At 47.8% G+C, this 27261-nt stretch overlaps 1 protein-coding gene and 1 long non-coding RNA gene across 6 annotated transcripts in view; one reads left to right on the forward strand and one right to left on the reverse strand.

Annotated features, from left to right (window-relative positions):
* Window positions 1-8032: 8032 nt before the first annotated feature.
* The window catches only part of ARHGEF4 (Rho guanine nucleotide exchange factor 4), a 228035-nt gene continuing 208806 nt past the window's right edge, over window positions 8033-27261 (reverse strand). For all 5 annotated transcript variants that reach the window (XM_027808895.2, XM_027808893.2, XM_027808894.2 and 2 more), the window contains 9 exons: window positions 20389-20568; window positions 17602-17796; window positions 16395-16574; window positions 15541-15773; window positions 14061-14190; window positions 13044-13175; window positions 11696-11939; window positions 10898-10975; window positions 8033-9662 (listed from right to left, as the gene is read on the reverse strand). In XM_027808895.2, coding sequence (XP_027664696.2) covers window positions 9505-9662; window positions 10898-10975; window positions 11696-11939; window positions 13044-13175; window positions 14061-14190; window positions 15541-15773; window positions 16395-16574; window positions 17602-17796; window positions 20389-20568 — 1530 coding nt within the window. In that variant the 3' untranslated portion in view covers window positions 8033-9504. The remainder of the gene's footprint in view (window positions 9663-10897; window positions 10976-11695; window positions 11940-13043; window positions 13176-14060; window positions 14191-15540; window positions 15774-16394; window positions 16575-17601; window positions 17797-20388; window positions 20569-27261) is intronic.
* On the forward strand, window positions 8234-11689 carry LOC114016508 (uncharacterized). The gene is made up of 3 exons (XR_003560977.2): window positions 8234-8314; window positions 11344-11395; window positions 11518-11689. It is a non-coding gene; the product is annotated as an uncharacterized LOC114016508 (long non-coding RNA).

Consider the following 27261-nt stretch of genomic DNA (forward strand, 5'->3'; position numbering starts at 1 on the left):
TACTGTGCTTGGTGAGATCCTTTTAGAAGACATTCTGTTGCTGAATAGCAGTGTGGTATGTTTGAACGCTTTAATGATGTCTGCCGATTGATTGAAGGAAAACATTTACGTTAAGTGACTTTTCTCAGTAAGGTTTCTTAATGGCTAACAACACACAGTAGTAACGGCTTCCCAGTGGGGGGAGTAAGTTGCCCTGCGGAGAAGGTGGTAAAGATGTGCAGCCCTGCCTCTTTCCCTCTTGAGGCTTTTCCTGGCATTTGTTATTACTTTATTTCATAGCTTAAAACAAAGGAAATGGAACAGATGCAAAACTTTGTGACGCTTTAGTATTTACTTGATACCAAATGAATGTGGTTTCAGAGGTGACAAGCCTTGAGCAGAAAGCTGTTATAAATCAGTGGATTTATAACTGAAGGAAAAGAATTGAGTAGGTGTGAAGTGTAGGTAATTACCTGATTTCTTTAGAGTGTGGGTGGCTGAAATGACACAAACGTTAAAATGGAAGTGTGTATATTTAGGGGGGGGGTCAGGATTATATTGTTTGAACTAACGAGCTATTTTCATTTATTGTAGGTCTCCAAAAATAACAGTAACTTACCTGGTAACGTTCCTGTGAAAAGCAGCGCGTGAGGAAGAGGAAGGTGTAATGTCAGGAACTGCATCGACCTGCAGAAGTAGCATGTGGTTTTTGAGATTATTGCTACAAGGTGTGTTTTGATGCTCAGTCAAGTAGTTGAGGAGCTACAACAGTAGCCGTGCACTAAGAAATCCCATGGACGGATCTTTTTTTCCGGTGCGTTTTACCTGAAGCTAACTGCTGGTCAGTTACCCTGGGATGACTTTATTTTACAGCTAGATAGGTTTGGGAGTTTGGGTTTGTTGTTTGGTGGGGGGGTTTTTTGGGGAGTGGGGGTGTTCTTGAGGTCACTGGAGCTGATGTAAGTTCATAATCTCAAACCAGTGGGTTGCCAGAATCTGGGAGGACATAAAGGGGAAATCCTGTTCTTCAGAACGATGCTGAGCGTTCTTGTGTCAGAGGGATTCTGGTGCAGCTGTTCTTGCGGTTGTCTGTCGTGAAGAATTGCTTTGTATCTGATGTTCATCGGAACGTGGTACTGAACTTTTAAGTCTGTATATGGGGGTTTCTTTCTGGTTTGTTTTAAATGTATCCATGGAACTACCAAAATGGTGGGTCGGTAATGGTTTGATTTCCCCTCCCCCCCCCCCCCCCCCCCCCCATCTTCCCACATTGATTTTGCAATGGCATTGGGATGCATATTGCTCTCCCACTTGCTGCTGAGTGGCTGTTAGTGGTTTGCTGGGAAGGTTAGATACGCTGGTGAGAACTCCCCTCGCTTCAGAGGCAGCTTTGGACACTTGGTAACAGCCAGAGCCCCTTCCAGAAAAGTAACCGCTCAGTTAGTGATTGTTAGAAATAGGGAATGTAGTTTTGAGTTTCAGGTTTTCCTGTAACTGATCATGGGTGAAAAGAAAGTTTTTGTTTTGCTAACATCTTGATTTAGATTCTAAACTCTATGGCTTGCTGTAGACAGAGTGAGGTAAATTGTTGGTGAGCCCTGCTGGAACTGGGGGTGATGCACTGATTGTTTTTTACCTGAGAGCCTTCCTTTGTAGGAAATGTCAGTCCTAGCGCTGGGGTAGAAGGTGTCGCTGCGTGATGGGGATAAAATGCCTGACTTGTGGGGGAGGCCAAATGCTCTTCTGGATTTTATTTCAAAATCCATCAGGCTATTAGCTATCCTGTCTTAAATCAGCCAGAATAGAATGGGCTCCATGTGACTCATTAAAAAAAAAAAAAACAAACCAAACAACATATATTCTACAGCAGTAGGAGGACCTTGGTAGCTACGGGAAGTTGTATTGTCCGTGTTACGGAGGGAATGGCAGACCTGCAGGGAAGACTGCTGAGCCTGATGGGTACAAGTAACCTATAGCTATAGACCTTGGTGGGCTGAGAGGTAACTCAGACTCAACAGACAATGTGGCACCGAGCAGCCCCACCGTCGGTTTCAATCAGTGCAGCTGGAACTTCATCTGGGGGCTAAAGGAATCGATTTTGTAGTGTTCTACAATAGCTTGTGCTTTTCTGAGCAAGAGGGGTAAAATACATAGACAAGTTGATGCTTCAGGAAGAGGAGTTTTGCTTTTACCAGCCTTATTGTAAGAATTGTGGTCGCGTGAACCTCACAGCTGAGGTCAGAGGCTGTGCCCCCTCTGTGTGGGAATGCTGGCGTGGCTGAAGTGGGGGGTAAGGTTTTTCTGGATGGTGTGATTCAGATAGCACATGTTTCAGGTTGCTGGAGGTTAAAGAAAATATCCCAAATTATTATCAAGCCTAGGTAATGGATGTGCAGGCGGGCTGCCGCTTCTAAGAAAGGGGGAAGAAGCTGGTGTGGAAAGATGGAAGGAACTCTTAAGCAGAATGCTGTTACATAGCTCCATTTGGTTGTGCCAGGTACAAAGGCTTATTTTGTATACTCGCTAGTTCGTGTTTTATGGGGGCATTGCAGAAGTAGACAAGAGTAAAGTTGATAGCTTGTTTATTTCCCATCTCACAAATGTATATGTAAACAGTCACACGCAAAGGTACACAAGTCTGGGTTCAGTATCACAAAGTACTTCGTTTGCACAGGCTGTACAACAGGGAGCTGCTTTGGTAGCAAAGTTGTGCAAAAGAAAAGCTTACTACGTGCAGAGAAGAGCGGCGTAGTTGCAGGAAGGAAAATGACAGGAGCGTTACGTAAAAAGAACAAGCAGCCTGTATTTTTTTCTAAACCCACCAGCGCTGCCAAAGCCATGGGATTTTAGTAGCTGCTTGTTAGGGAAACGTGGGAGGCACGGTGAGAAACGAAGTGTGGAGCGAGGCGTTAGTCCCAAGGCAGGGCGAGCGCGATGGCTGGTGGCTGGGAGGAGCGTCCCTTGGCCCCTCAGCCGGAGCCGTGTGGCTGTGGCCACCAAGGCAGGTGAAACCCAGGTCGCCCCTCGGCAGGAACATGCAGGGTGCGTTCTGGCTTCTGTCCGTGCTTGTGGGTGCCTCCCTGCGCTGGCGTCGCTCTGAGCGTGTCTCTGCTGCTTCCAAGATCGGTTCCCTTCCTGCGCTATTGAACTGCATGAGCAGTGCTGCATCTTCAGGAAGTTGGAACAGTCTGAAAACACCTCTGATTTTTTCAGTTAATTTCTATCCATTAGCACAGCTGCTCTTCTTTAACCCATTACTTACCTGAAGACCTGATCCTGCCACTTTGCTTAGGCTGGGAGCTCTGGGGACAGGGACTTTCTCCCGGTAGGCTGGTATGGGACATCCGAGTTGGAACCTGGTGATGGTGCCGATGTGGTTCTGCTGCTTGGTGGTGCCGTGTCCTGGTGACTCTGGCCGAAAACCCGAGTAGCAGCAGGTACAGGCTGAGGCTCCCGTGGCTGGGTGAAGTGTGAAGCGCTCCCTGCATAAAGCTTCGGGGCTTGTGCTGCTGCGGTCGCTGTCCGCAGGTATTGCAATGCCGTAACCCTCGTGGGCAGGTACATGGGGAAACTTGGCGTGAGGATTTAAACCAGTTGAAGTAAGAACAGCACAATGAGAAACCAGTGCTTGCTGGAAGCTGTACCACCTCACAGACGCTGACAAAGTTCTTGAGCAGTCGGTGTGGCAAGGGGTACAATACTTGTTCAAAAGCCTGGTATTTAAAAATCAGCGGCAGGATTGATAATATTTAATTCTGCTGTTACATGAACATGTGCTTCCACTGCAGTAAATCTGGAGAAGCACAGCCTGATGTTCTGACATACTGCAAAAGATCAAAGGCCTTTTTATTAAGAAAGCTAATTTCTGTCATTCTGGCATCCCAATAAATGTAGTGTTTTCAGTCTGAAGCCAGGATCTCTTGGAATGGCTGCTACTTGTGGATGCCTCAGCTGGGAGCGGTCCCGCTCAGCGCCGGGAGGCCTGGCTCTCGGATGGTTCCAGGAGGCCACTTGGACACCCACGCAGGTGGTCTGCACAGCCCGGGCTTCGCACGGCAGCCTGACACACGGGTTTTGCAGAGCAGCATCCTGGGCAGCTGGAATTACCCGCAGCAAGGCAAGGGGCTAGGGCAGCGGAGACAGGGCTCCTCCTCACCCTGCGCCCCACGGCTCCTAAGGTAAAGGCAGCCTCCAGCTCCGTGGAAACAGAGCTATTTGTTATTTTGTTTTAGTACAAAGACAGTTTGTGCTGCTTTTGATGCTATCTAAATGTGGAGCATAGGCATTTTTCTAGTCTATGCACCCACCTTTTCTGACTCGGTTGTTCTAAACTAATAGCTCAAAACAGAGGGCCTTTTTTGTTAGTGTTTTGTTAGAACAGATACTAGATTGTTTAGCAGCCACTGGTTCTCTTAATTTTACTGATAGCTTCAGCAAATTGTTCTTCTGAATGGTTCATATGCTTTACATAAGTCTGTGTCTTACTTGTCCAGGTGAATCTGGGCAGGTTTACTCATTAAGAATCAGGGCTGTCCTAAACAGGTAGCTACAGAGTGAGGGGAACAAATAGTGCCAAAATCCCTAAAAAAACCCACCAAAAACCAAAAAAAACCAAACAAAAACCAAAACAAAACCCCAACCACCCCTGGATTGAGTAGTCTTGTCCTCTTTATATAACTCAATGCAGAAGTATTTGTCGGAGTAGTTTAGGTAAGTTCTACCCTGAAATCCGGAATGATTGGTGCTGTTCAGACCCAGGTCAGGAGCTTCCGTTTGTTTTGCATCTCTGGCCACGCAGAAGGTTTGTCTCCAGAGGAGTGGGTACTGAAGTCTCACATCTCTGCTTATTCATGTTTCAAATGGATTCTTGTGAATCTGGTGAGATTGTGGTGTTCGGTAAGCTCAGAAAGCTTGACAGAAGCTGTACTTGACCTGTTGTTCATATGCCAGGCAAACCCTTTATTACGAGTTTACATTGTGACTGTGTGAATCTACGTACTGTGTACATCAGTGCTTTCTGTCCTACACACGCATTCTCCCCGATACTTCTAAATGGCAGTACAATGTGAGGAGCCACTCAAAATCCAGGTGCCAGGGTGAAGAGGCGGGGAAATTGTGTTGGTTATTCTGTTACCGCTGTCTAACACATACAATTTACCATTTAATCAGTAACAGGAGATGAGGTGACTTCTTATTTAACACCCATGGAGGTTACACGTGATCCGATACACAGTTTGTTCAGGAGTTAATAGGTGGTGTGGTGAGAGAATCGGGAAGTAGTGCTGGGTGGAAGGTGAAGGATGGCGCTGCTTGCTGAGCGCTGCCAGATGTACACAGCGGTCTGGGGCCGGGTCGGTGCGTGGGTAGGTGCGCTCAGCAAAGTGGGTTTGATCCTTACCTGTCAGCGTCGCGCTGTAACTCTGTCTACTGCGTTACAAGATTTCCGCCTCCTTCAGTGTGATCAGCTTTTGTACCTGATTTCAGTCTTGCATAGGGGATCGGATCCTAGCTCCAAATGTTTCTTGCAAGACTAGAATCCCAACTGAAGACACTTTTTAGGAAGAGTACCGACAGTCAAGCAGAGAATGTATTTCTCTCTACCAGAAAGTAGTAACTTTTCATTGACTGTTTGGCCAGAGAAGTCTGTTTTGTCACTTAAAAAGATTTCTATAAAAAGTTTCTCTCTATAAATCCTTTGTGTGCACTGGTCAGATATGAAGTTGTGGAAGAGGTGATAAATAATCTGATAAACAACTCTATGTGTATTTACTGTTCAGAGTATTGCTACACAGATAGTACTAGCCAATTCTTGCATGTGTTTTAGCAGGGGAGGGCAGGGTTATTATTTTTTTTCATTGGCCTTCAAAGCTGCTGCACCTCAGAGTACTGTGCCGCTGTCGCCCTGTGTTGTTCAGTAGACTGGGTCGGGGCGGTAGGGGAGGGTAGGTAGATGCACAGTTGCGTTTATAAAGCAACATACAAATGAAAAACAGAAGTTGCAGCAAGAGAAGCTTCCAAAAGGTGTAAGAACATATTTCCATGATGGGGACAGTGAGGTATGAACAGGGAGCTGAAGAGGTCCGAGCACACGTGGATAGCAGCTGGGTGAGACCATGAGAAACCTGTTGCAGCTTCACGGCTGGTCTTGCTTTGAGGGTGCCGTGGGGTGGTCCGAGGGCCCTTCCAGCCTAGGTTCACTGGGCCCATCCAGCGTTCCTCCCCCACTAACTACAAAGCTGAGAAACTCAGAAAATTGATCGCTGCTGTGCCAACAGATACTATTATTTTTTTTCTTCCTGGCCAATCAAAATAAACACGCCATGGATAAGGAAAGGAGGGTGCAGACACTGGGGTAAACACAACAGTGACAACTGCCTGCTGCTACCGATGGGTGCTGGCTGAGCCCGTGCTGGCAGGGGCAGCGCAGCGGGGTAATTCAGCGCTGTGGGTGCTGTGCCAGCCCACGGGTGCGTTGCTGTGCTCAGCGTGAGTGCAGCAGGGGTGATTCAGTGCTATGGGTGCTGTGCCACCCTGCTGGCGGCTTGCTCTTGGGGCGAGCACAGCCGTGCAGCAAGCACGGGGTGGTTCACATATGTGAGCATGTGTGGGCAAAGGCTTAAGCTTGTTGGGGGGGTGGATGCTGTTGCAAAAGGCTGTTACGCTGGTATTTGTGTAGCTGGGGGGGACTGGGAGCAGCCCTGAGGACCACCGGTTGCCACGTCTGGGTTAGCTCAGTAGAGCTGCTGTCCTCGCCCTGCCGGGGGAGCAGGGCAGGCACCAGGGCTGCAGCCTGTGGCAGCTGGCGGAGGCTGTGCTGTGGGCAGGCAGCTCTTCCCAGCGGTTAGACTGGGGGGGTGGGGCGGGGGGGGGAGATGTCCAAACCATGCAATGCTCAGGGCACCGGGGTGCTCCGTAAGCTGGCACGGGTCTGTGAGGTGTCACTGCTCATTGTGGTCCCTGGCAAGAGGTAGTGCAGCCCGAGCTCAGTGGCTTCTTGCAGAGCCTGATTATTTTCTTTACCTTTTTTTTTTTTTTTTTTTTTTTGGTTAGCCCCCACACCCCCCAAGTATCGACACCCTGTCCTCTTGTGCAGAGAACAGATGTTCTGTATTTTAGTTCAGGTTGAGAGACCTGACTGTCCAAAGCCCTTCGTGTTGGCTGCTGAGAGCTCAGCTGCGCTGGGCTCTGGCTGGCGTGAGGGGTGAGGGCAGCGCCGAGCGGGAGGTAACGTGCGGTGAGGGTGGGTGCAGGGGCGGTTTGTCCCTCGCCCCATTGCAGTGACCCACACCTGTCTGTGCAGCGTTTGAAGGCCGTTCCTGCAGTTCCCACTGGCTCAGTTTCCCAGCGGCTACGTGCCGTTAGAGAGGCGTCTCTGACGAATGCCAGACAAATGCAGTGGGCAGCATTTCAAGGCACTGCTTCCAGTTTGGTGACCCCCGCTTTCCTCTGTTCCTTGGGGTGACACAGGGGGAAGGGGAAGTGCCAGACCTTCCATGGGCAGACATCTCTTGTGCTTCTGCATGAGAGGGAAGGGTTAGGGGGCATTGTTGGGTTTTGGTTGCCATTCTCTGTAGCAGCATATTGCACAGTGATGTGACAGCTGGTTCTGCCTGGGAGAAGAGCATGGGGGTAGGTGTTTGCCCAGGAAGAAGGGCAGGGGCGTAGGCTGGGCAGGTCCCGGGAGGACCCATGGGTTCTCTTTACATTTGTACTTCTTCACGCTTCCTGGTACTCCTTAATTCTATGTTGCTCAAAGTGGGCTTGAGCATCCCCTGCACTTTTCTGATGTTTCCTAGACACGTGTTTTAAGTAACTAGCGGGAATTTGGGAACTGGTGACTTCCTAACCTTGATCAGTGTCCTAAGTGATCAGCACGTCTCCAGTACGGTCTCTGCTTCACCAGTCTTCCACCCCAAGGATGGCTTGGAGGATAACCTAGCACGGCTTCTACTGATCAGTGGTCACTTCTGGAGTGCAAGAGCAGAATCCCTACAGTGACTTTGAAGAGAAACAAGTTCACACAGACATGTTGGAGACAAACACAGGCTGAGAGTCACTTTTACAAGTTTCTTTATGAAATTAAATGTTACCCCTGGTCTGGGGGAAAGATATAGTGCAAGAATGACTTTGTACATGCTACTGAATTCAGATATCCCTGGATGACCAGACTTTGGTCAGCTACAGCATCAACAAACACTGGATTTCTGAGCTCTGCGGGCAGTTAATGCTCACTCACACTAGCGTCGTTGGAATGAGCTGGCGTCTTCCTTCCACTGTCACAGGATGTCTCCTAAGCTAAGGAATTCAGTCAGTATGGCTTCTAACTCTCACTATGGTAAGGCAAATCTTTCCTTTCCTTTTGCTAACCAAGGTTTAAATTCTTTTTGGCCACAGTTTGAAACTTGGGTACTTAATGTGAGGCTCCTAATGCCAAATCTAGGCCTTTTTAAAGTGGCTTTCCATCTTTTTAAAGGTGGCAAAGACCTGTCGTAATACCCCTTGAATGGAGGGTCTGTGGGAGTTTGCATAACAATCATCTTTCAGAGTTGAACTGTAGACTCTGACTTCTGGGAGCTAGGTTTGCAAATATTGACCTTTCTTTAAAAAAAAAAAAATAGACAAAACAGGCATCAAGTTAACAACATCTGACAAGAACAATTACAGACTTACAAAATACACAGTTCTGATTTTTACCATAAATAAACACATTACAAACGATGAGCATTTTCATTGGCCAGGAAATATGGCAGAATGATGGAGAGATGAGAATCTAAGGAATTGAGTACGGTATTAATTAGGCACACTTTTCTCTAACTTGCGTAACTCAAACCCACTAGAGAGATTCTTGAACTTTACTCATGCTGCAGGTTGATTGGCACAGTTTAAAGTACTATCTAGTTCATCATCAGTGGTGTTGAACTAAAGGGAAGGAAAAGGTCACAGTGCGATACTCACTGTTGGCTGAGTGCCTGCCAAGGCTAACTGAATGAGTGAGGCGGTGGAGGAGGATCGTGTCTCTGAGAAACGTGGGGAGTGGGGGTGGGCAGAGAGCAGAAGGGTTTATCCCTCCACAGAAAATGTATCGTGTCAATGACTCTGAACTGTTTGGAGCGTGTCAGTGGGCAGGAAGCCAGCAGGTGTATCAGCCACTGTCCCCTCTGACAGCTGCCAGACAGCAGCAGTGTTCGCAGCGGGAAGAAAGTACAGCTGACAAGCGAAATCTTTTTAGGTGAAACATGTCAGGCTCCCTCCCGTGATCTCTTCCTGGAAGTTTGCCTCTTGGGCGCTGTGCAAGGCTGGCTCATTGGGACTGGCACAAGTGCACACGTGTGTGCAAGCACACGCACGCAGCGTCTCACCTCGGAGCCAGTGCAGTCAGTCGGTCTGCAAAATAAATAGGGAAGGCCGGAGCACGTGTGCCATCCTCTGTAAACAAAGGATTGGAAGAACCTGGGCTCCACCTCCCAGGACTGACGGATAAAGTGCTTTCTCGAAAGGGGTTCAGGCACAAACACGGGGCTGCCCTTATTTCCGGAAGGGCGTCAGCCTGCTGATGTTCTGCCAGAAGTTCGAGGGCTTGCGCTTGGGCTCTGCCAGCATGAAGACTTGTTGCTGAGGGAGCGTGGTAGGCAGGGTGGGATGCTTCTGACGCATCAGAAAGTCATAGTATGGCCTGGTGACAGCTGCGGCGAGAAGGAGATGGGGAAGCATGTTAGTTGAGCACAGCTCCCTTCCCCACACCCTGCCCAGTCCTTGTTAAAGCTGCAGGGGAGTCAGCGGGGTTTGCCTTAGTATGACCCTTGGTTTCGGCACTGCTGGGGGGGATCAGCTTTGCTGTGGAAGGCCCAGCAATGTGAAGCGTAACTGACAGGTGTTCTGTCAGCACAACAGCAGGGCTAAACAGCTGTAGCTCATCATTAGTGACAAACTTCACCTCTGCCTTTGGCAGTTTTGGGAGAAGCAGCTGCTGTGCATGTGCCTGTCTTGCCTCTTACAACTTCCTGCGGTGGATTTCAGAGTTGTAATGGTCGGTGCCTAGCCTGCGGACAGGGCTGGCTTAGGGGGTCTCCTTTACTGTGTCACCCCTAGGGCTTGGCTCTGTTAGAGAGGTCTGGCCTCCTTCCAAACTTCCCTGTTTGCAGCCAAGTCTTACATCTGACTTTGAAATTCAGCCAAGCTTGCTTTCTGGAGACTGGGCTGGGATTTACTTGCTGGCTGGTACCACCAAGAGGAAGCGGTGGCCTGTCTGTGGGTCCAGGGGGAAAGCAAGTGACACCTGTCCCTCTGGATATAAAGAGGTGTGAAGGCATCATGAAATAAGGTAGCAGGAATCTTCAGCTGGCAGCACAGTGGGCACAGGAACCTCTTGAGCACACGCTCCCCTGGCTGCTGCTAAGTCTTCCTTGTCTTCAGGGTTCAACGTGGAGCTCTGTCAATGCGCGTGGTACCTACCTGTGGTGTTCTGCCAGAAATACAGGTTTCAAAGCGTCTTCCCAAGCAGGAATAGTCCCTGCTGCAGCGACCTTTAGGACCCTCTTTGCACCATGGGGGTTACTACAAAACTTAATCTTGTCTTTTCACAAAGGGCGTACCGCACTGCTTGGAGAGCCTGGCTTCTAAGGCGAGCCTGTGAACTAGCCCTTGAGCAGGAGCTGCTGGTTTGTATGTAACCGTGGCACCCGGCACCGTGCTCGGCAATCAGGTGTGAAGCAGCTTTCCTGTAGTTATGAATTGTTTCCTGACTCCAGCTGTCTGAATCTGCCAGGAACAATACTGCAGATTGTCACATCAGAGCTCACCATCTGGCTTTCTCAAGAATTAATGCCACTTCATTGGAAGTGCTCCCATATAGTAAATATAGACACATGCACACACACACACGGTTCTAGCAGCATTTATGTGTTCAGGTGTGACTTACCCTTAGGCTTCCCAGTATGGTGCTGCTTGCTGGCATTCAGCATTGCCTGCTTTTTCTGCACCTCTGTGATTGAAAAACCTTGAAGATAAAATAGGAGTTTGTCAGCAGCAGGTCACCATTTTATATCTCATGGAAGACACTGGCACAGAGAGCAAGGGAAATACGGTGGCAGGAATATGCCTGAGGTGAGAGGTCACAAGCTAAAATTACTCCCAAAGCTGGAAGGGGCACGTACTGCTCCCCCCAGCTTGCGCTGCGCTGCACAGCCCTCCCTACCTCTCATGCAGGGTTTACTGCCTGCGCTTTGCTGGGTGAAGAAGCTGCCAGCCAGGCCTGCTGTGGCTCAAATATCATTAGATCACAGGTCTGAATTAAGCAGTATTTAGACAAAACAATTAAAACCCTCTTTTACAATGAGAACCCTTGACTGAACGTGTTTTTTACAGATATTGCCAAGCTGGGGACTCACACTGTACTGCAAAATAATGGAAGCTGTATGTAAGTATTGACTATTTGGTCAGCCCTGCCTGAACTCATGAAAGACACATCAGCCTCCCTGAGGACATACTGCAGTGTCTGCTCACAGTGGTTTGCATTTTTTTTTTTTTTCAATTGCACAGATTCATCCAGGATGTGCAATTCAGCAGCCCAGAGCTGGACTGGAGCACGGACTTGCTTCCCTGCCCTTTCATTCCCATGCATTGGCTGGTGGTTAAAAAAAAAACAAACAAGAAACAAAAAAAACACCCTCAACACCCATCGAAAGACCACTGGCTCACAACACTGCTCTTCCTATACCTGTCTCTTGGTCGAGCTGAACCTGTCTTCTTTCATTCTCAAATGCCTTCAGCCAGCGCTGTTTCTGCTCAGGCTTTTTTGCACAGAATAAGTGGACTTCCTCAGTGTCTCGGCAGTGCAATTTAAATGCATTTTTCACGCTAATATTGAAGTCCTTGTCCTTCCCATCTTCTACATCCAGTATTTCCATATCATCCATATTGATCCGACTCTTATAATACAAGATGTCCCGGCGCAAAAGATCCTGTAAGAGAGATCACACAGACTCATACAAATGTTACTGTTCCCTGTCCCATCCCTTCCTTAAGCATTCATATTCTTTGGTACGATGCAGCATTTAATCTTTGTGGCAGTCATTACAGTCCTGTAAGAAAAAAATGATACAGGATTTGACTCTATGAAATTGCAAAGCACTGAGCTCCTGTTGACACCATTGGCAGCAAGGGGAGGAATTGCATGGTTTCTTCAGTGGTGGGGTCAGGGTAGGCTGGCATCCGTCATTGGGGAATATCAGCTGCCCTGAGAAGCTCTGAATGAGAAGCAAGCTTGTGTTGGTACACATGATCCCAAATCCTCATTAAGCGTGTGTCAAAAAATAGTATTGGAATCCTGCAGTCCCAGTTAGAAAGCCAAAAAAAATATCCTAATTAGCTTTTGATTTTTGTGTTGACAACAAAAAGTAAACTTGAGCGCAGTGATAAAACAGTGAGGGTTTCATGCCTTAGTTACCTGTAGCTACCTGTATGCCATGGATTATGCAAAAAAAATGGCATGTTCAGTGCTGAAATTCCAATGAAAGATACCTTTCATTTGCTCTACCAAGGAAGACTGATCACTTGGGTTATGAAAAATAGCATGGTCTGTACTTACATGTGATGTTAATATGGTGTTAGCGACTGTCAAGGCCCACAGCTCTTCATCAAAGCTGCATATATATATAATATATATATTATATATAATATAATATATATATTATATATATAATATAATATAATAATAATCTCATGTCGAAGTGCAGTTGAAAAAAAACAAACGTATTTAAAAGAAAATGGGTGACAGTGCTCATACTTGAGCACACATACAGCACACAAACCCATACACTAACCCTAGAAGCAGCGCAGTGCTTCCCTTTTGCTGTAAGAATTAGGCCAGTAGATGGTTTCTGTAGCTTATTGCTGTGGTCAGGTGATGTCAGAGGAAACAATGCAACGAATGCGCGTAGAAATCTCTGTGCCAGAAGCATATATGATGCTAGTAAGTATTAAGGAAGCAAACAGGTAAAGAGAGAGTTTGCTCAAATGCTTTAGTGCTGTGACAGACAGCATTCCTGCCTGGCTAGTGAGGTTACCTTCTTGCAGCAGACGAGCTGGTGATCGAAGAGGAAGAACATCCTCTGTTGGCTCTTGGCTTGAGGGTGGGAGATTTTGGTTAATTCCCCAGAATAGATGAGTTCTGAGCTTCTGACCAGGACATCTTCACCCTGAAAACAGCACAAAGAACAGGTGGGTCTCAGCCATCTGAAAACGGGGGAGAAGAAATAAGCCCACAGTCTCATAAGAGAACCTCAGCCTGGCTGAGGGGCCTGGGTGGCCTGAATTCCTGCTGATGAAACTTCTGGGAATGAGAGGGAGCTGCTGGGCTGGAGGACAGTCCTTGTCGCATCAGGGAGACACTGTGCCCCTCGCACCCGGGGAATGGGAACTGAATTTGATAAGAACAGTGTGGTAAATGAAAAAGATCTCCTTTTCCAGGCAGTCTGCTCAGGGCAGCTGATCCATCCCTGACATTAAAGGAGGCACGTAAGCGGAGAGCTGACAACGTAGCCTGACATCCTTGGGAGGGAGACAGTCTGGTTTTATTGAGTGTAGGATTTAGAAAATTAGTGGGTTTGCTTCTTTTACTAATTTTTTGTTTTAATGAGTCTACACGAAACCTTGGCTTCCTTTGTCACTACATCAGAGCTTGCCTTTCTGCAAGAATAATGTGGCTATTGAGCATTAAGGGGCAGTTCTGCCCATTGGGAGCATTTGAAATCACTCAAGATAAAATGGGGGGCAAAAGGAAAACAACAGGATTTCACTAACCTACGCACTCATTTTATTCTGCAAGGAAAATGGGAAAGCAGAAATCTCGGGGAGCATGCAAAGGCAGCTGGTGTAGCTGTTACGCACTAGAACATTTCTGTTGTACTAAAAGATTGTATCTGTCTAAATAAAAGAACGAACACACACAAAGAGGGGCAGCTGACCTGAGGCAGGGCTAGACTGTAATCCTTACGAAAATCCTGCTGTAGACAGAAGCTGTTGCAGGGGGAGAAGAGGGGCAACGCAGAACGTTCAATTCATGGCGAAAGTAAGTCTCTTACCTCCCAGTCTTCTATCGAACTCTGCCACTGAGCAATTTTGTCAATGTTCTCCAGCCGCCGCTTTCTCTCATTGATGAGCCGAGCAACGTTCTTCATGGCATTTAAGGCAGCTTCGACGTCTTTAAAATCCCTACAGTAGGGCAGAAGTGTTAGGCATGACAAAATGACGTGTGCTTATTGTACCTACGCTCCAAAGGAGTGCAGTCGGGCTCGGCCTAGGGCTGGAGAGCAGAAAACACGAGTTCCACTTGCGGTTCTGTCCCAGCTGGTTTCTGCTGGAAGTCAGAGGTACAGGTTTCAGACACATGCTGGCTTAGAGGCCCAGATTACAGTCTTGTAACAAATCCAGGCCCGGTGTGTGGAAGGGAAGGGGGTAAGCAAGCAAGTTCAGCCACAGAGGTGTAAATACAAGTTGCTGGAAGAATCTCCAGGGCTTTCCAAGCCTTGGGTGTTTTCTGCAACATAATGCAATATATTCATAATGCACCACTTGCATACAGGGACTGAGTCTGCCATGCATAGGTAAGGCAGATCAGCAATAACTGGCTTCATTTCAGGTAGGTTTTACCTGGAAGGGTGAGACAGAAGCTGATCTACCCTCCCCCACAAACCATCTGCTGCCACCAGCTACTTCTGAGTTTAAGTAGCTGGGAAGGAGCTGTTCTGCACAACTCGTTTCCAACATAATTTCCCAAACATCTGTGTACTGCATCGAGAAGCTTTCTGTTCAGAGGTCGGCTTCAGAACATCATGCTTATAAATCTAGTAAGACATGCTTAAAACCATTCTGTGAAATATCAGTGCTGCACTTAGGAAGGTAAAATTAAGTCAAACCACAATGGACCAGTATCAACACTTTTAAGACAGATTTTTCATGTTTTATTTCTGTAGCTAATTATTTCAGATGCTTGATTAAGTGACATAGTTATTTGAGCCAAGGGCAGTGCCTTTACTGAGCAATGGATTTGGAGGCTTCAGAGCTGGTGCTGAAGTGGCCAGTGTGCATGGCCTGACGGCTGTAGGCCATGACTTCCTGCTGGTGAAGCACTGGGCAAAGCGCATGACTGCTACACAGCCCTGACATGCTGTGGGGTAGTGACATGGGCATTTTGGGGTATATTCAACCAGTGCTTTTGGAGGCAAAGTTTTCAACACCACCATTAGAAACAAATTTTAACTCCAAAGTACGTATGTGCTGGTGCCAGAAATATGTGGGCCAAATGAAATAGAAAAGTACCATTATAAGGTGAACCTTGCAAGTCCAGATCTGTAACAGACAGGAAAACCCAGTGCTACTTTAATGAAAAATTATGTATTTGATAGAAAAATACTTTTTTCCCCCCTGGTTTCTACAAGGTAACACAGAAGAACCATGGTATCGGCTGCTCTTGGCAAGCGACCCTCCTCCATACACAATTCTGCATTAGTCCTTTTCCATGAGACCAGTCTCGCTCCTTCCCTCCCCACCGTGCTGACCTACCTGTGCTGGGGGTTGGTGTATTTGAGCAGTTCAGCCAGTTGCAGTGGGTATTTGCAGATTTTCTGCACAGGAGTCAGCAGAAACCCATCCAGTGAGATGTCAATCATCTTCTGCAGCAGGCGGCAGGCTTCGAAGAAGTAGACGTACTTGTTAACTTTGGCGAGGCGGGACAGCTCCATGCAGGCGTTGGGGTGGTTGTTGCAGTATTCAGAGTATATCTGAAACTCTGTTTGCTGCAAGGGAAACGAAATGATTTACTGTCCGTGTTCCTGAGGGTGATGGCTTGCCTCAGACTGCTGTGTGTGAGTTCCCAGTGCAGGTCCTGCTCGAGTATCACATGGGGCTGTTCAGTAATTTGTATCCTGCCCAAACTTTGAAGCCCAGAGACCTGAAGCAGGGGTTGGGCAGGGTATATTACAAATTACAGGATGTGCTGCTTATCTGTAAGAGCAAGACATTTCCATGTATTCTGGCCTGTGCTCAGCTGCATGTTTGTAATGGTCGAAATCAGCCATTGCTGATCCTGCACTGACCCGAAAATGCCACAGCTGTAAACTCAGGTCCAGCACAGTATTTTGGAATCTTCCCACATTTTTGCCTCGAGGAGCACTGTCTGGCAGGGAGTATAGTGCTCAGACACTGAGGCACCTTTGTAAGTGTTCTTTCCACAGCCACAAGAGCTAGAGGATGTTGCGTTGGGAGGTGGGTAGTGGTTGGACAGGGTAGGGGGTAGCATTTAATTTGGTTCGGTGGGATTTTTTAAACAGAGCTTCAATTCAGTTAGATCGGTTTCTAAATCCTTTGGCTTAATCCACGCTCAGCTACCCCTTTCCCACAAAGTCAAATTTACTTACATATTCCAAGAAGCATGAGCCAACCTCACTCAAATGTGGGTGGTCTTTGTTGAATTTCTTCTCTAGTGCTTTAACAAATTTCTTCTGGCACCTGTAGATGTCCTCAATATTCCCAAAGATTGTCTTCAGCTGTTCTTCTGTAAACATGTCGGCTCTTTTGCGGCACTGCTTAATATAACCCTAGGAGGAAAACAAATGGGAAAACTTGGTGGGCATTTGCTCTGTGGCCTTTGGTTATCGACAGAAAACTCCGTGAACTGTAGTCAGCTGTACACTGGGTTCCTGTACCCCCTTCCTGCATAGCTGCTTCCATGTTCTAGCTATGATTTCCTCTGATAACTACCCAAAACATGGTGGAAACAGAAACTCAGCCACAGTTACATCATCACTGCCTTAGAGGATACTGTAATCCACACTTGGGAGTCCCATGGCAGCTTTCCCTCCTGTGAAACCCACCTTTGTCTGTCTGCAGGCTACTGGGTGTTCTGACCCCAGCGCTGATCCACTGATGGGTTTAGACCAATTAAATCCAGTTGTGGATCTGGTTTGGATGCTTGTATTAGGAAATGCCTGGTTGACTCAAGGGAGGAGGAGTGCACAAAGGACATGGGGGGGACACTGCAGGAGGAAAGGCCTGTCTGGTAAGTGTGTGCTGCTTTCCCCCAGCTGGCTTTCCTGGAAGGCACTACGTTTTTGTGTCATTTCAGTGAAGAACTATGTTCCTGCAAAACCCTCACCAATTACCTTCGTTTGCCCCGGTGTACCGGGTCTCTTTTAGAAGAGGTGTCGCAATGTTCAGCATATTTGCAATTGAAAGACCTAATTGGCTGAAAATCCCCCAGTTGTTTCGATCTGAGCATGACTTGCCTGAAGGCTGGGGTTGCTGATTATATTACCACAGAACATGTATTAAAGAGGACAGCAATGCTAGACATTTGCTTTTTCTCTGGCTTGGCAAATTCAATCAATTCCATTTAATCAGAGCCCAAGTGGGTGCTCCAAATACAGAGGGATTTGGGATATTACTGTAATGAATTGTCTTCTGTTTTCTGAGCATGCAGTGCCGTTTATCAGAACAAGCTCTGGTGGAAATAGTCTCATTTTCAGAAAAGTTACTTGCTTAGGGTCTCTCTTTGGGCAAGAATGGGGCATATTCTGTTACCCTTCAAACAAGTTCTTACGTTCGCTTCCCCCTTTTTTCCATTACCTCACAAATGTCCTTCAGATGCTTGATGTAGTCTCTCTCTGTGCTTATGATCTCATTGATGACGTTGGTCCTCATTTGGTCTTTAGTGGTCTGCCCCATCCCAAAACGGCGGGTGCTGCTGCAGGAGTCGTCCTCTTTGCCACCCTCTACCTTCAGGGGGTAATCTTCCATGGGTTCATCCTGGTTTACTCGCAGCTGTGCCAGACACACAAGATGTTCACCGTTTGTATTGCTGAACACAGCTCTCCCAGGGAAAAGAAGCGTGGGCAGCTGACTGAATGGCAGAAGAGTACTGTGCTAGGGTGAGGAGTGACAAGGGCTGCTGTGTGTATATTACCTGTAAACATATTTTCCCTGGGGGGAAGCTAAGGCCAGATAGTTTGGGGAGGGTACTTTCCAGCTGCTCCCACTGTGTGACATGGGTGGCTTTAAGCAGGCATCTCTTGTGGACAGAAATCACAGGAATGATCTGGAGTCTTCCAGGAAGAATACATACAAAGTCAGGACAGAAACGGTTTATCAAGTGAACTCTGCTTAGGTACGTGTGAGGAGACACTTAGGGAGAGAGGGGGGAAACCAGCAAACAGTTGCTTTTTGATACAGCTGTATTGCTGTACTCGTACGATGAATAACAGATGGACGCTCAGTATCTGCTTCCCCAAGATTATTTAAAGAGAATTTGTGAATATAGAAGCAGATAGACGCCAGCGGGCGTACTGTGCGGTAAGGAGCAGCACTAGTTACTGGGCTGTTGGCGCCCATCAGATGGCAGCGCAGCACGGGCAGAAGCACCGGCGTGCGCAGGCACGGCGCCCTGCAGGCTGCACCCCGCAGCCAGGGCCCGGAGGTAACAGCGGCCGCTTGACGGTGCCTTTCACTTCCGAGCTTTCTCTTCTGTAGCAGTACTGTAGCGGTCAGAGTGCCCCTGGGAGTATTTTGTACACAACTCGAATGATCAGTTCCAGCACAGAAGTGAAAAACACTGAAGCAGGAACATGCGTAACTACAACTAGTACAATTGCACAGAACTGTAGTTTCTTCTAGGCAGGATTACTTACCACTTGATACAGATATAGCTACATATAAAAACCCAGAGCATACTCGTATCCCTTTGCCAACACTGGCATAGATCACATTTACTCACTCTTTACAGTTGGAGAAGCCCTGACGATGTGCAATCCTGGTTCTCCTTCACTGTGAGCAGAACAACACTGGTGAGTCTTAAACTCGGAGCCTGGCCTGAAACTGGTGTGGAGTAACTGAGAGACCTGCACATCATGCAAGTCTGCCAACATACCGGCCTTCCCGGCAGTAAGTTGAGACCCAGCGGTAATTAGCAGGGAAGCTTCACTCAGATGCCTGTGTAAGTGTTGTAATTACTCTGATAAAAGAACTTGTTACTCTGTATCCCTAATGGCTAGCAGTAGTCTCCTGAAATCTTACCACAGATTTTTGCCAGCCAGTACAACAATTCAATGTAGCGGTAACACAAAAGAAAAAAAGGCCTGTGTTTTGACTATGAAAAAAGCAGTTCTGTCCCCGCCGGTGCTGAGAGTTTGGTTCTAGTAATCTCACTTGCAAAAACATGCACCATTTGTAAGTTACCCAGGTGAGACTGTCTGCTGCAATCTATAACAAAGCATTTCAAAATTTACACAGCACTATCTGCCTCAATTCTCGAAGGACTTTTGCTACAGACAGGGGATCACCTTGTATCACCTCCTTTCATGCTTCACCTGGTTTTGGGTCACTGTGATCTGAAGTGACCTGGATAAAGAGCTAAAGGGCTGAGAATCTGCCCTGAGGCACCTAATTGCTTTTGCAGTACTGAGGAGCCTGCCCTGAAGTGGTGAAAGCTGGGTCAGGCATCCACACCGACAGTCACAGCCCAAAGAAAGGAAAAAAGATGCTCCTCACAGCAGGAAAGTGCACAGCGGTTACCCAGACTCTTATCTTACCCCCAACTTGCACAGAGAATTCAGGTGTGTTTCAGACTGCTCTGTTGGAATTTAATCCAACCTCTGTTCTATATAGCTGTTTCTACATGGCCTTTGTAGCTGGCCTCGAGGGAGAGCCTTGACCCACAAGCCTTGGCCCAAAAGCATCAAGTGTTTCCTATCTTCCCTCATCAGTTGTCCCACATGACCTCCAAGACATTTTTTGTGGTTTTCTCCACCATTTTTAAATCCCTGGAATACAGTGCCATGTGGCAGCCCAGCAGCCTGACATTGTTAAAACTCCAGGGATAAGAGCAGGTGTATGAGTGAGTCAGGTGGGACATGGCATTGCACTGGACCCAGCACCAGGTGGAGAAAACTAAATTTGGTGCCATGCTCATCCCATACTGTCTGAGGTGGACACTAGAGGGAAGACCTCTGCCTGCTGCATCTGGGATTCCTCATGGAGGGTGTTTGTTGCTCGCTCCTGAAGGGCATGCTGTGTGCTTGGGCACAAACTAGCCGATATACGTATATGTAAGCAGGAGCCCAGGCTAAAACCACCATGCAGGGCAGTTCCCCAGCTGGCACAACTCACATTAGCTCCAGGAGTCTGGAACTGAACCACCCTTGCCCTGATTTACTCATGTAAAGAGGGACCTTCTCCACACTGGTGGCAGTTCAGCCCAATGTACCGCAGCCATGCGCAGAGGAATAGTAACAAGGCACATTGAGCCAACTATCTCTAGCAGTGACAGTGCTGAGGAGTCACTACAGAACATGAAACCAGCAGAAAAAGAACAAGCGCTTGCTACTAATGGAGAGGCATAAAGAAATATCAAACTCTTACCCGTACAAAGCTGGCTGGAAACCAGCCTTCGCTGTCCAGAATCCTCCCCCACCACCACTCCTTGTTGGTAGCATCCATTACTTCAATGACATCGCCAGCCTTGAATCCCAGCTCTTGGTCATCCATCGTGACATGGTCCCAGAGGGCTTCTGCGTACACCACGCTGCCATCACTGATCAGCTGTGGACAGAGTAAGTCAAACTGTCAGCTTCCTCCAAGAAAGCAGCGCAGTCTGCCGACGTGGCTGCAGCTTTTGCAACACTGCTGCTGAGCCAAACAAGTGTTGATAACTGTTGACTCCCCCTGAGCAATGTGAAAAGGAGTTGGTGCTAGTCTGGGAGTTCCTTCAACTGACCTTGCTCTTGACAGCATTTATTCAGAATCACTTGGTCACAAGTATGTTTACTACCATAAAGAACATCATTTTGATGCTCTGGAATTTCTTACTGGTGACTTTGCCACAGCAACCAAACAAGGCTCAGTGGTACACTGTGGGTGGAAGATGCTCTTGTGCTGCCCTGTTTTGGAAAGCCTTGGAATAAACCCTTGAGCATTAATGTTCAGAAACATACTTAGAGCAGAAGGTATTCTGAGGCCTCAGAGCTAGTCTAGGATGGATAGAGCCTTAAGTCTTCAAGGTGGTTAAACTTAGCACTTAAGCTGCTTAAAATAAGTCTCCTAGAGAATTTAAGTAATTATACAGAGGGACAATGGTTATTTACTACATGTTCCATAGAGGGCCTACTCTACAAAAAAACAAAAACAAAACACTCCCAACAATTAAAAAAAAAACCATAAAAAAACCACCCCAGCCTATATGGCTAGAGGCTGTGAGGGGCTCTTGAACATAGTGATGATTTTGTCTGTATGTGCCTAATGCCATTTTCAACCACTCACACCTTAGCTATTGTGTAGCTAAGTAAAGTTACGGTGGTGGTGTTGTGACCTGGTCCCGCTGGCCGTTACAACAGCAGCGCCTGCCTGATGCCCACAGGTCTTATCAAGTCAGAGTCTTCTTTGAATTTCAACAACTACATAGTACATGCACAGACTTCTCGGGGCCTGAGCACAACTGAGAATATCTGAACGCCGAGGATTTCCCCAAGAAGGCAAAGTGTATACTGGAGTCCTGCAAAAAAGGACTTAGCCATTCTGGAGTGGAAGTGAAGCCCTGTTTTTCTCCAGGAAGATGGTGCAATGATAAATTCTGGGAAGACAAGAGGAAGAACAGTCTATGAGGCACAAGGGAGAAAGAAAAAAACTGTACAAAACCCACTGCCCATGGTGTACCTGACAGCGTTGCAGCAGTATTGCCACAGCCACATAATGCACATGTCATCCATGCTGGGCACCTAGACTGCTCGGTCACACAGTAAGCTATCTGCTGCTCTGCGTTACTGTTTTTGCCCCTCTCCAAAGAAGAAAGATGCGTGTTGTAAAAGAACGTCAAGATAATGGTGGATACAGTAAATCAGGAGAGAGTTAACGAGGCATTAGAAAGAAAATTCAAATGCAGTCTGCCTTTGGATAGCAAATGCCCCTTCACTGAACCAGAAACAGCTTAATGCAGTGTTTCCATTCTGACAAAAATATGATGGGGAAAGGAGAGGATGAGAGGCTTCCTCCACTCATACATAGCGTGTTGGTGCTCCCCACACTGTCTTTTCTCCGCTGCCCTCCACTGCATCACCACAGGGCTGGGTGCATCCTTATGGCAGGCTTCTGCTCTTCACAGAGCTGAGCAGTCACTGCGGTGAGGCTCAGCAAGCAGGGACTGTAAGGGACACGCTGCTGTCATCAGCCTGCCAGTGGCACGATGGGAAAATAATCCAGGCATCGTAAACAGTCCCTCACTAGTCTAAGCTCTTATAGCAAGGGCAGCCTTTGACAAGGCAAGTAGAGAAGTAGTATCATTAGTCTCTGAAAACCACACATCAAGAGATAGTAGCAATGAATACACCGTACAGCAGAAGCAGCTATGCCCAGTCAAATGGCAGGTATTTGTCCAAATGAGCTGCGGAGGGAAACAATATTTGGGCTTGACAATTAATGCATACAGCTGTTAGAGCTGTGTGTATCTCAGTGGAGGTAGGGGATGGAGATCCATGTGGCAGCAAAGGCACAAGGGTTACTGATGTGTTGGAAACAACAGAAGTGCCTGAGAATGGTCACACAGGAGTTAGAGCTTCTCCCCCAAAAAAGGTGGCGGCACCAAGGAAGCGCACCTGCCCCAGTGCACGCAGCGTGGGCAGCAACCAGGAGGAGCTGGGAGCCATTGTGCAGCAGGAAAACCATGGTATAGTTGCCATCATGGAAACACGGTGGGATGCCTCGCACAACTGGAGTGCTGCAATGGGTGGCTGAAAACTCCTGAGAAGGGACAGGCAAGGAATGAGAGGCAGTGGGGCAGCGCTGTGTGTTAGGGAGTGTTTTGGCTGTAGAGCTTGACGATGGTGACAATAGGGTTCAGTGATTATGGGTAAGAGCCTGGGGAAGGCCAACAAGGCAGATATCGTGGTGGGAGTCTGTTACAGACCACCCCACCAGGGTGAAGAGGCAGAAAAAATAGCTCCCGGCCGGGCCGGGGGGGGCTCTGCGCGGGGTCAGGAGCTGGGGGGCGGCCGGGCCAGGGAGCGGTGGGGAATGGAGTCACATCCCGCTGGCGCCGGGCACACGGGGGGTTCCCCAGGGCTCAGCGCCGGGGCCCGTCCTGCTGCGTGTCTGCACCGCCGGGCTGGGCGAGGGGAGCGAGTGCCCCCTCAGTCAGGGCAGGGGGCACCCAGCTGGGGGGGCTGAGCTGCTGGGGGGCAGGGGGCTCTGCGGGGGGGCTGGGCAGGCCGGGCTGCAGGCAGGTCGGGCTCGGGCTCTTCTCCCACATAACAAGGAGCAAACAGCCTCAGGTTGTGCCAGGGGAGGTTTAGGTTGGATATTGGGAAAAAAAAAAAATTCACTGAAAGGGTGGTCAGGCATCGGGACAGGCTGCCCAGGGAGGTGGTGGAGTCACCACCCCTGGAGGTGTTTCAAAGACGTGTAGATGTGGCACTTAGGGATGTGGTTTACTGGTGGGCTTGGCAGTGCTGGGCTTGGAGTTGGAATGAACAATCTTAAAGGTCCTTTCTAACCTAAATTATTCTGTGCTTTTTATGCATATTTCACTTAACAGGCACGTTGCATATAGTTTGACATGCTTGAAGCATACTCAGCATTATGAGTAAAGCCCTCATTCATATTTTTGAAACACTTGTAGGCTTTGTCAGGCTTCCAGAAAGTTAGATGTTTTAACTTTCTAACAGAAAGCGGTGAAAACTAGAGTAGAGAGCAGACATAAAAAGTGTATGTTTTTCTAAAATCAGCTATCAGACTTCAGTTAGAGAAAGAATGGCTGGATGTTAGCTACTGTCCGAGAAGAGCTCTGCTGCTGCTTTGAGCAGTCTGCCTGTGCACCACCCATCTGTTTGCTTTAGCAATCCGAATGCAGTGACGAGTGACCGTGTGGACCACAAGCTGAGCCCAGCTCTACCCTTCTGCAGGGAGAAGAGAGGAGTGACAGGGTGATGGGGTGGCTGGAGCTGAGCATCTGGCCACCCCTACAGAGAGGAGCTGATTAAATATGCTGCTCTCAGGCAGAGTGCTGGGGAGTCACCTGCTCCTAGGTAAGCCCTACCAGCAGGTCACGCTGGAACGGCTGCCGTACCGTGCGGAGTTGTGTCCCTGTGTGTCAGGGATGGCTGCTGCTCAGGAAATGGGCATATGATACTAAATCTTTGGGAAGGGTGGCACTCAGCAGGCTTTTCAACATACAAATTGTGAGCAGCACATAAAGAATGTGGCTCTTTTTGGGATAAAATACCTTTGCTGCGTGCTTAAACATGCCACTCTGAATCAGTGCTCTGAGTATGATGTGGTAGCTGGTGCACACGCCGTGACCATGACCAGAGAGACTAAGGAGGACCTCCTTAGCATTTTGATGATCACACAAGCAGACCACTGATGTGAAGGCATTGATACCTTACAGTACCAAGCTGTCAGATCTCAGTATCTTGATGAGAAGACAAGACCAAGCCTGACCTAGCTTTAACAGCATGTTAGGGTTGATACATCCAGCTCACAAGGGGGCAGAGCCACATGGTTCTTCTCAGAGTCACTGAAATCCATGGGGTTGACTAGTGAATCCTCAGCTGGTATTTTAATCCATCCACTAATATTAGTATCTTAAATTTTCCCTATTCAACAACATCCCTTCTGTGACTATGATTTGCCAAATGTAGCAAGTCACAGCTTCTTGGTCACCAGCCTGGCCAAGTAGGCGCAGGCAAGTAGACAAGCCACTACCCATGGCCAGTTCTCATGCAAAGGAGGAACTGAAAACACACCTGAAATACAGGCCGGGGTTTGATTAACTAACACCATGTTTGTAGGGAGGAATGATCAATATGGAATAAAGCAAGAAATAAAGAGTAAAAAAACACTTTAGAGATGCTTTGGATTGTCTCAGTTAATTTAGTAGAGCAGCACTTGAAACATCTCCATGACTGCAGGCTGACAGGCTCTGCCTGGTCTCCCTGCACTGCTTCAGTCTGTGCTCGTTACCTGGGGGTGGGCAGGGGAGCAGGCGCTAACGTGAAGTGTTTAATGATCACCATGCTCAGTGCTCATTTTTCTATTAGTCCTCAGTCTGTACCAGCCTGTACCTTATACTATTTTTTTCAATTGCGTCCAGCCCAATTCCTAGGCTGATACAGACATACCAGATACACCCAGTCTAACAGTCCCTTTCCCAAGGCAAATACTGAAGGGTAGCTCTGAGCCAGGACTGAAGTTTCCATGGCACAGAAACACCTACAGTACTGCATGCCACTGCAGCAAGCAGAGCTGCTCCAGCTGGGAGAATGCAGTATCCTCTCCAAGGACCATACTGTTACTGGGGACGCTATGACTCCCTATCCCAGGAAGGATAACACACACCAGCAGATAAAAAAGCTTTCTGCAAAATGCATTGGAGCATAGCACAATCAACCAGCTATATTGAGAGAGCTGCCTATCTTCTAGAGAAACATGTATTAAAGGGAATGCTCACCATTTCAAAGCATGGCAGCTCCTCCGCTCAAAAGGCTCATCTTACCACTGGTTTTGATCTTTGCAATTAAAGCAAAGTTTGAAAAACAACTATTAATTTCCATATGAAACAATATTTACGTGCTGGCTTTGTATTATCAAGGGCAACTCAGTACATGTTCTTGAAAAGCCCCAAAAACTAGTCTCTAGAAGAGAAACATTAGAAGGCAGAGAGTGCAAACCCAGCCACCCTACAGCTGCTCTAGCTCCTGCAGCTGGCAGCAGTGAAAACAAACAAAAATTGGCTCTTTTTCTTTATTTATAACAACATTTAAGTTTTTAGACAGCAGTGTTTGCAACCCAAAGGCAGTACTAACACTGATGCTTTGAAACTGAAATCGACTGCAGCTCTAATATTGCATTGGCATTTCTGTGCAGCTGCAGCTGCATTCCCCAACCGCCCGTGCAGCTGCAGCCTCACAGCACATTCACAAACAGGGAGGCTAAGGGAGGGCGCCAGTAAAGCACTGCTTGTGCAGGTTGCTCAACTTATGACAGAGAGATGGAGGGGCGAGGATTGCTGCATTACTCCTCCACACAATGTCCATGCGCAGGCTACCAAAGAGGAGAGACAGCCAGGGCAATTTGCACATAGCTGCCCCAAAATAAGTCTGTTGCATGTGGGCAAATAGATGTGGCATGCAAAGGCCCGCGTCTATGGGCTTGTTTGCATTCCAGCCACTCAGTCCCTGTTCTTCTCAGGCTGGACACCTTGACATAATTACCTTGTATGTCCTGGTCTTGTTCTGACAGGAGCTCCAGGCAATATTAACAGAGATAAAAGATCTTGACAACTTACAGAAGGAGGGATGAAGACGCCTTTAGGAAATATTTATCTTTGAGCTACTCTGTTCCATTTGAATAAAATTTGAATAGCTTTCTCTTGATGATGCCAAGTATGTTGGATCATATTGAGCTCAAAAAATGAACCCAGAAGCATCAGAAGATAGTGGGAACAGGGCAGTTCAGGGAGAAGGTGCAGATAAAATGGAATTTACTTTTCAGCTCTGTGACCCTGAAACAGACACCTTCCATGGAGAGCACCTGAACCCAAGCCCTTCCTGGTGAACTGAAATGGTTGCTCTGAAGACTGTGCTCATCGCTCAGCCCCCCAAGAACTTGCCAGTGGCAGACTGAAGCTGAACTGGGTCAGCACAGCAAACATTTAAACCCTGCAGCGGTCCTGACCCCAGAAGCAAAGCCCCCCCAGCCCCAGTTCCTTCACCCTTCACTGCTTCCAGAGTTCCCTTCTGCCTTCTGTCATGCAAAGTGCAGCAGAGGAGTTAAAGAAAAAAAATTATTTCCACTCTTGCCCCAAAGTAGTACTTCATTCACACAAATGCTTATTTTTCCTGAACGTGGGTAGAAGCCAGCTAGCCTCTCCCTTGAGCTGAACCCACAAAATAGTTTTCAAGTCGTCCTGACAGCTTGCTTCCTCTCAAAACTTTTAACTTCACTGTTTAATGATGGGCAACTGAGATGAAATTTATCTCATACAGCTTCTGTCATCTGAACAGCAGGCATTTAGTCTGAACGAGTTATCTTGATTGTCTTTACAGAGCATCTCCCCTTTGTGGAGAAAGACAGGCACCCCAGGGAAGGGTTTGCTTTAGGCATATACCTTATTATGATGAATTAACCAAGCCCCTGGGGGTCCTGTCTCCCTTCACTGCCAGGGAGGAATTTGGGCTAGTCTTGCTAGACTAGACTTGCTGCCTGGCTGCAGGGTGCCAGAACCACTGACACAACTCCACAGCC

The sequence above is a fragment of the Falco cherrug genome, chromosome 11 (genome assembly GCF_023634085.1).
Source record: "Falco cherrug isolate bFalChe1 chromosome 11, bFalChe1.pri, whole genome shotgun sequence".
Classification (NCBI taxonomy): domain Eukaryota; kingdom Metazoa; phylum Chordata; class Aves; order Falconiformes; family Falconidae; genus Falco; species Falco cherrug.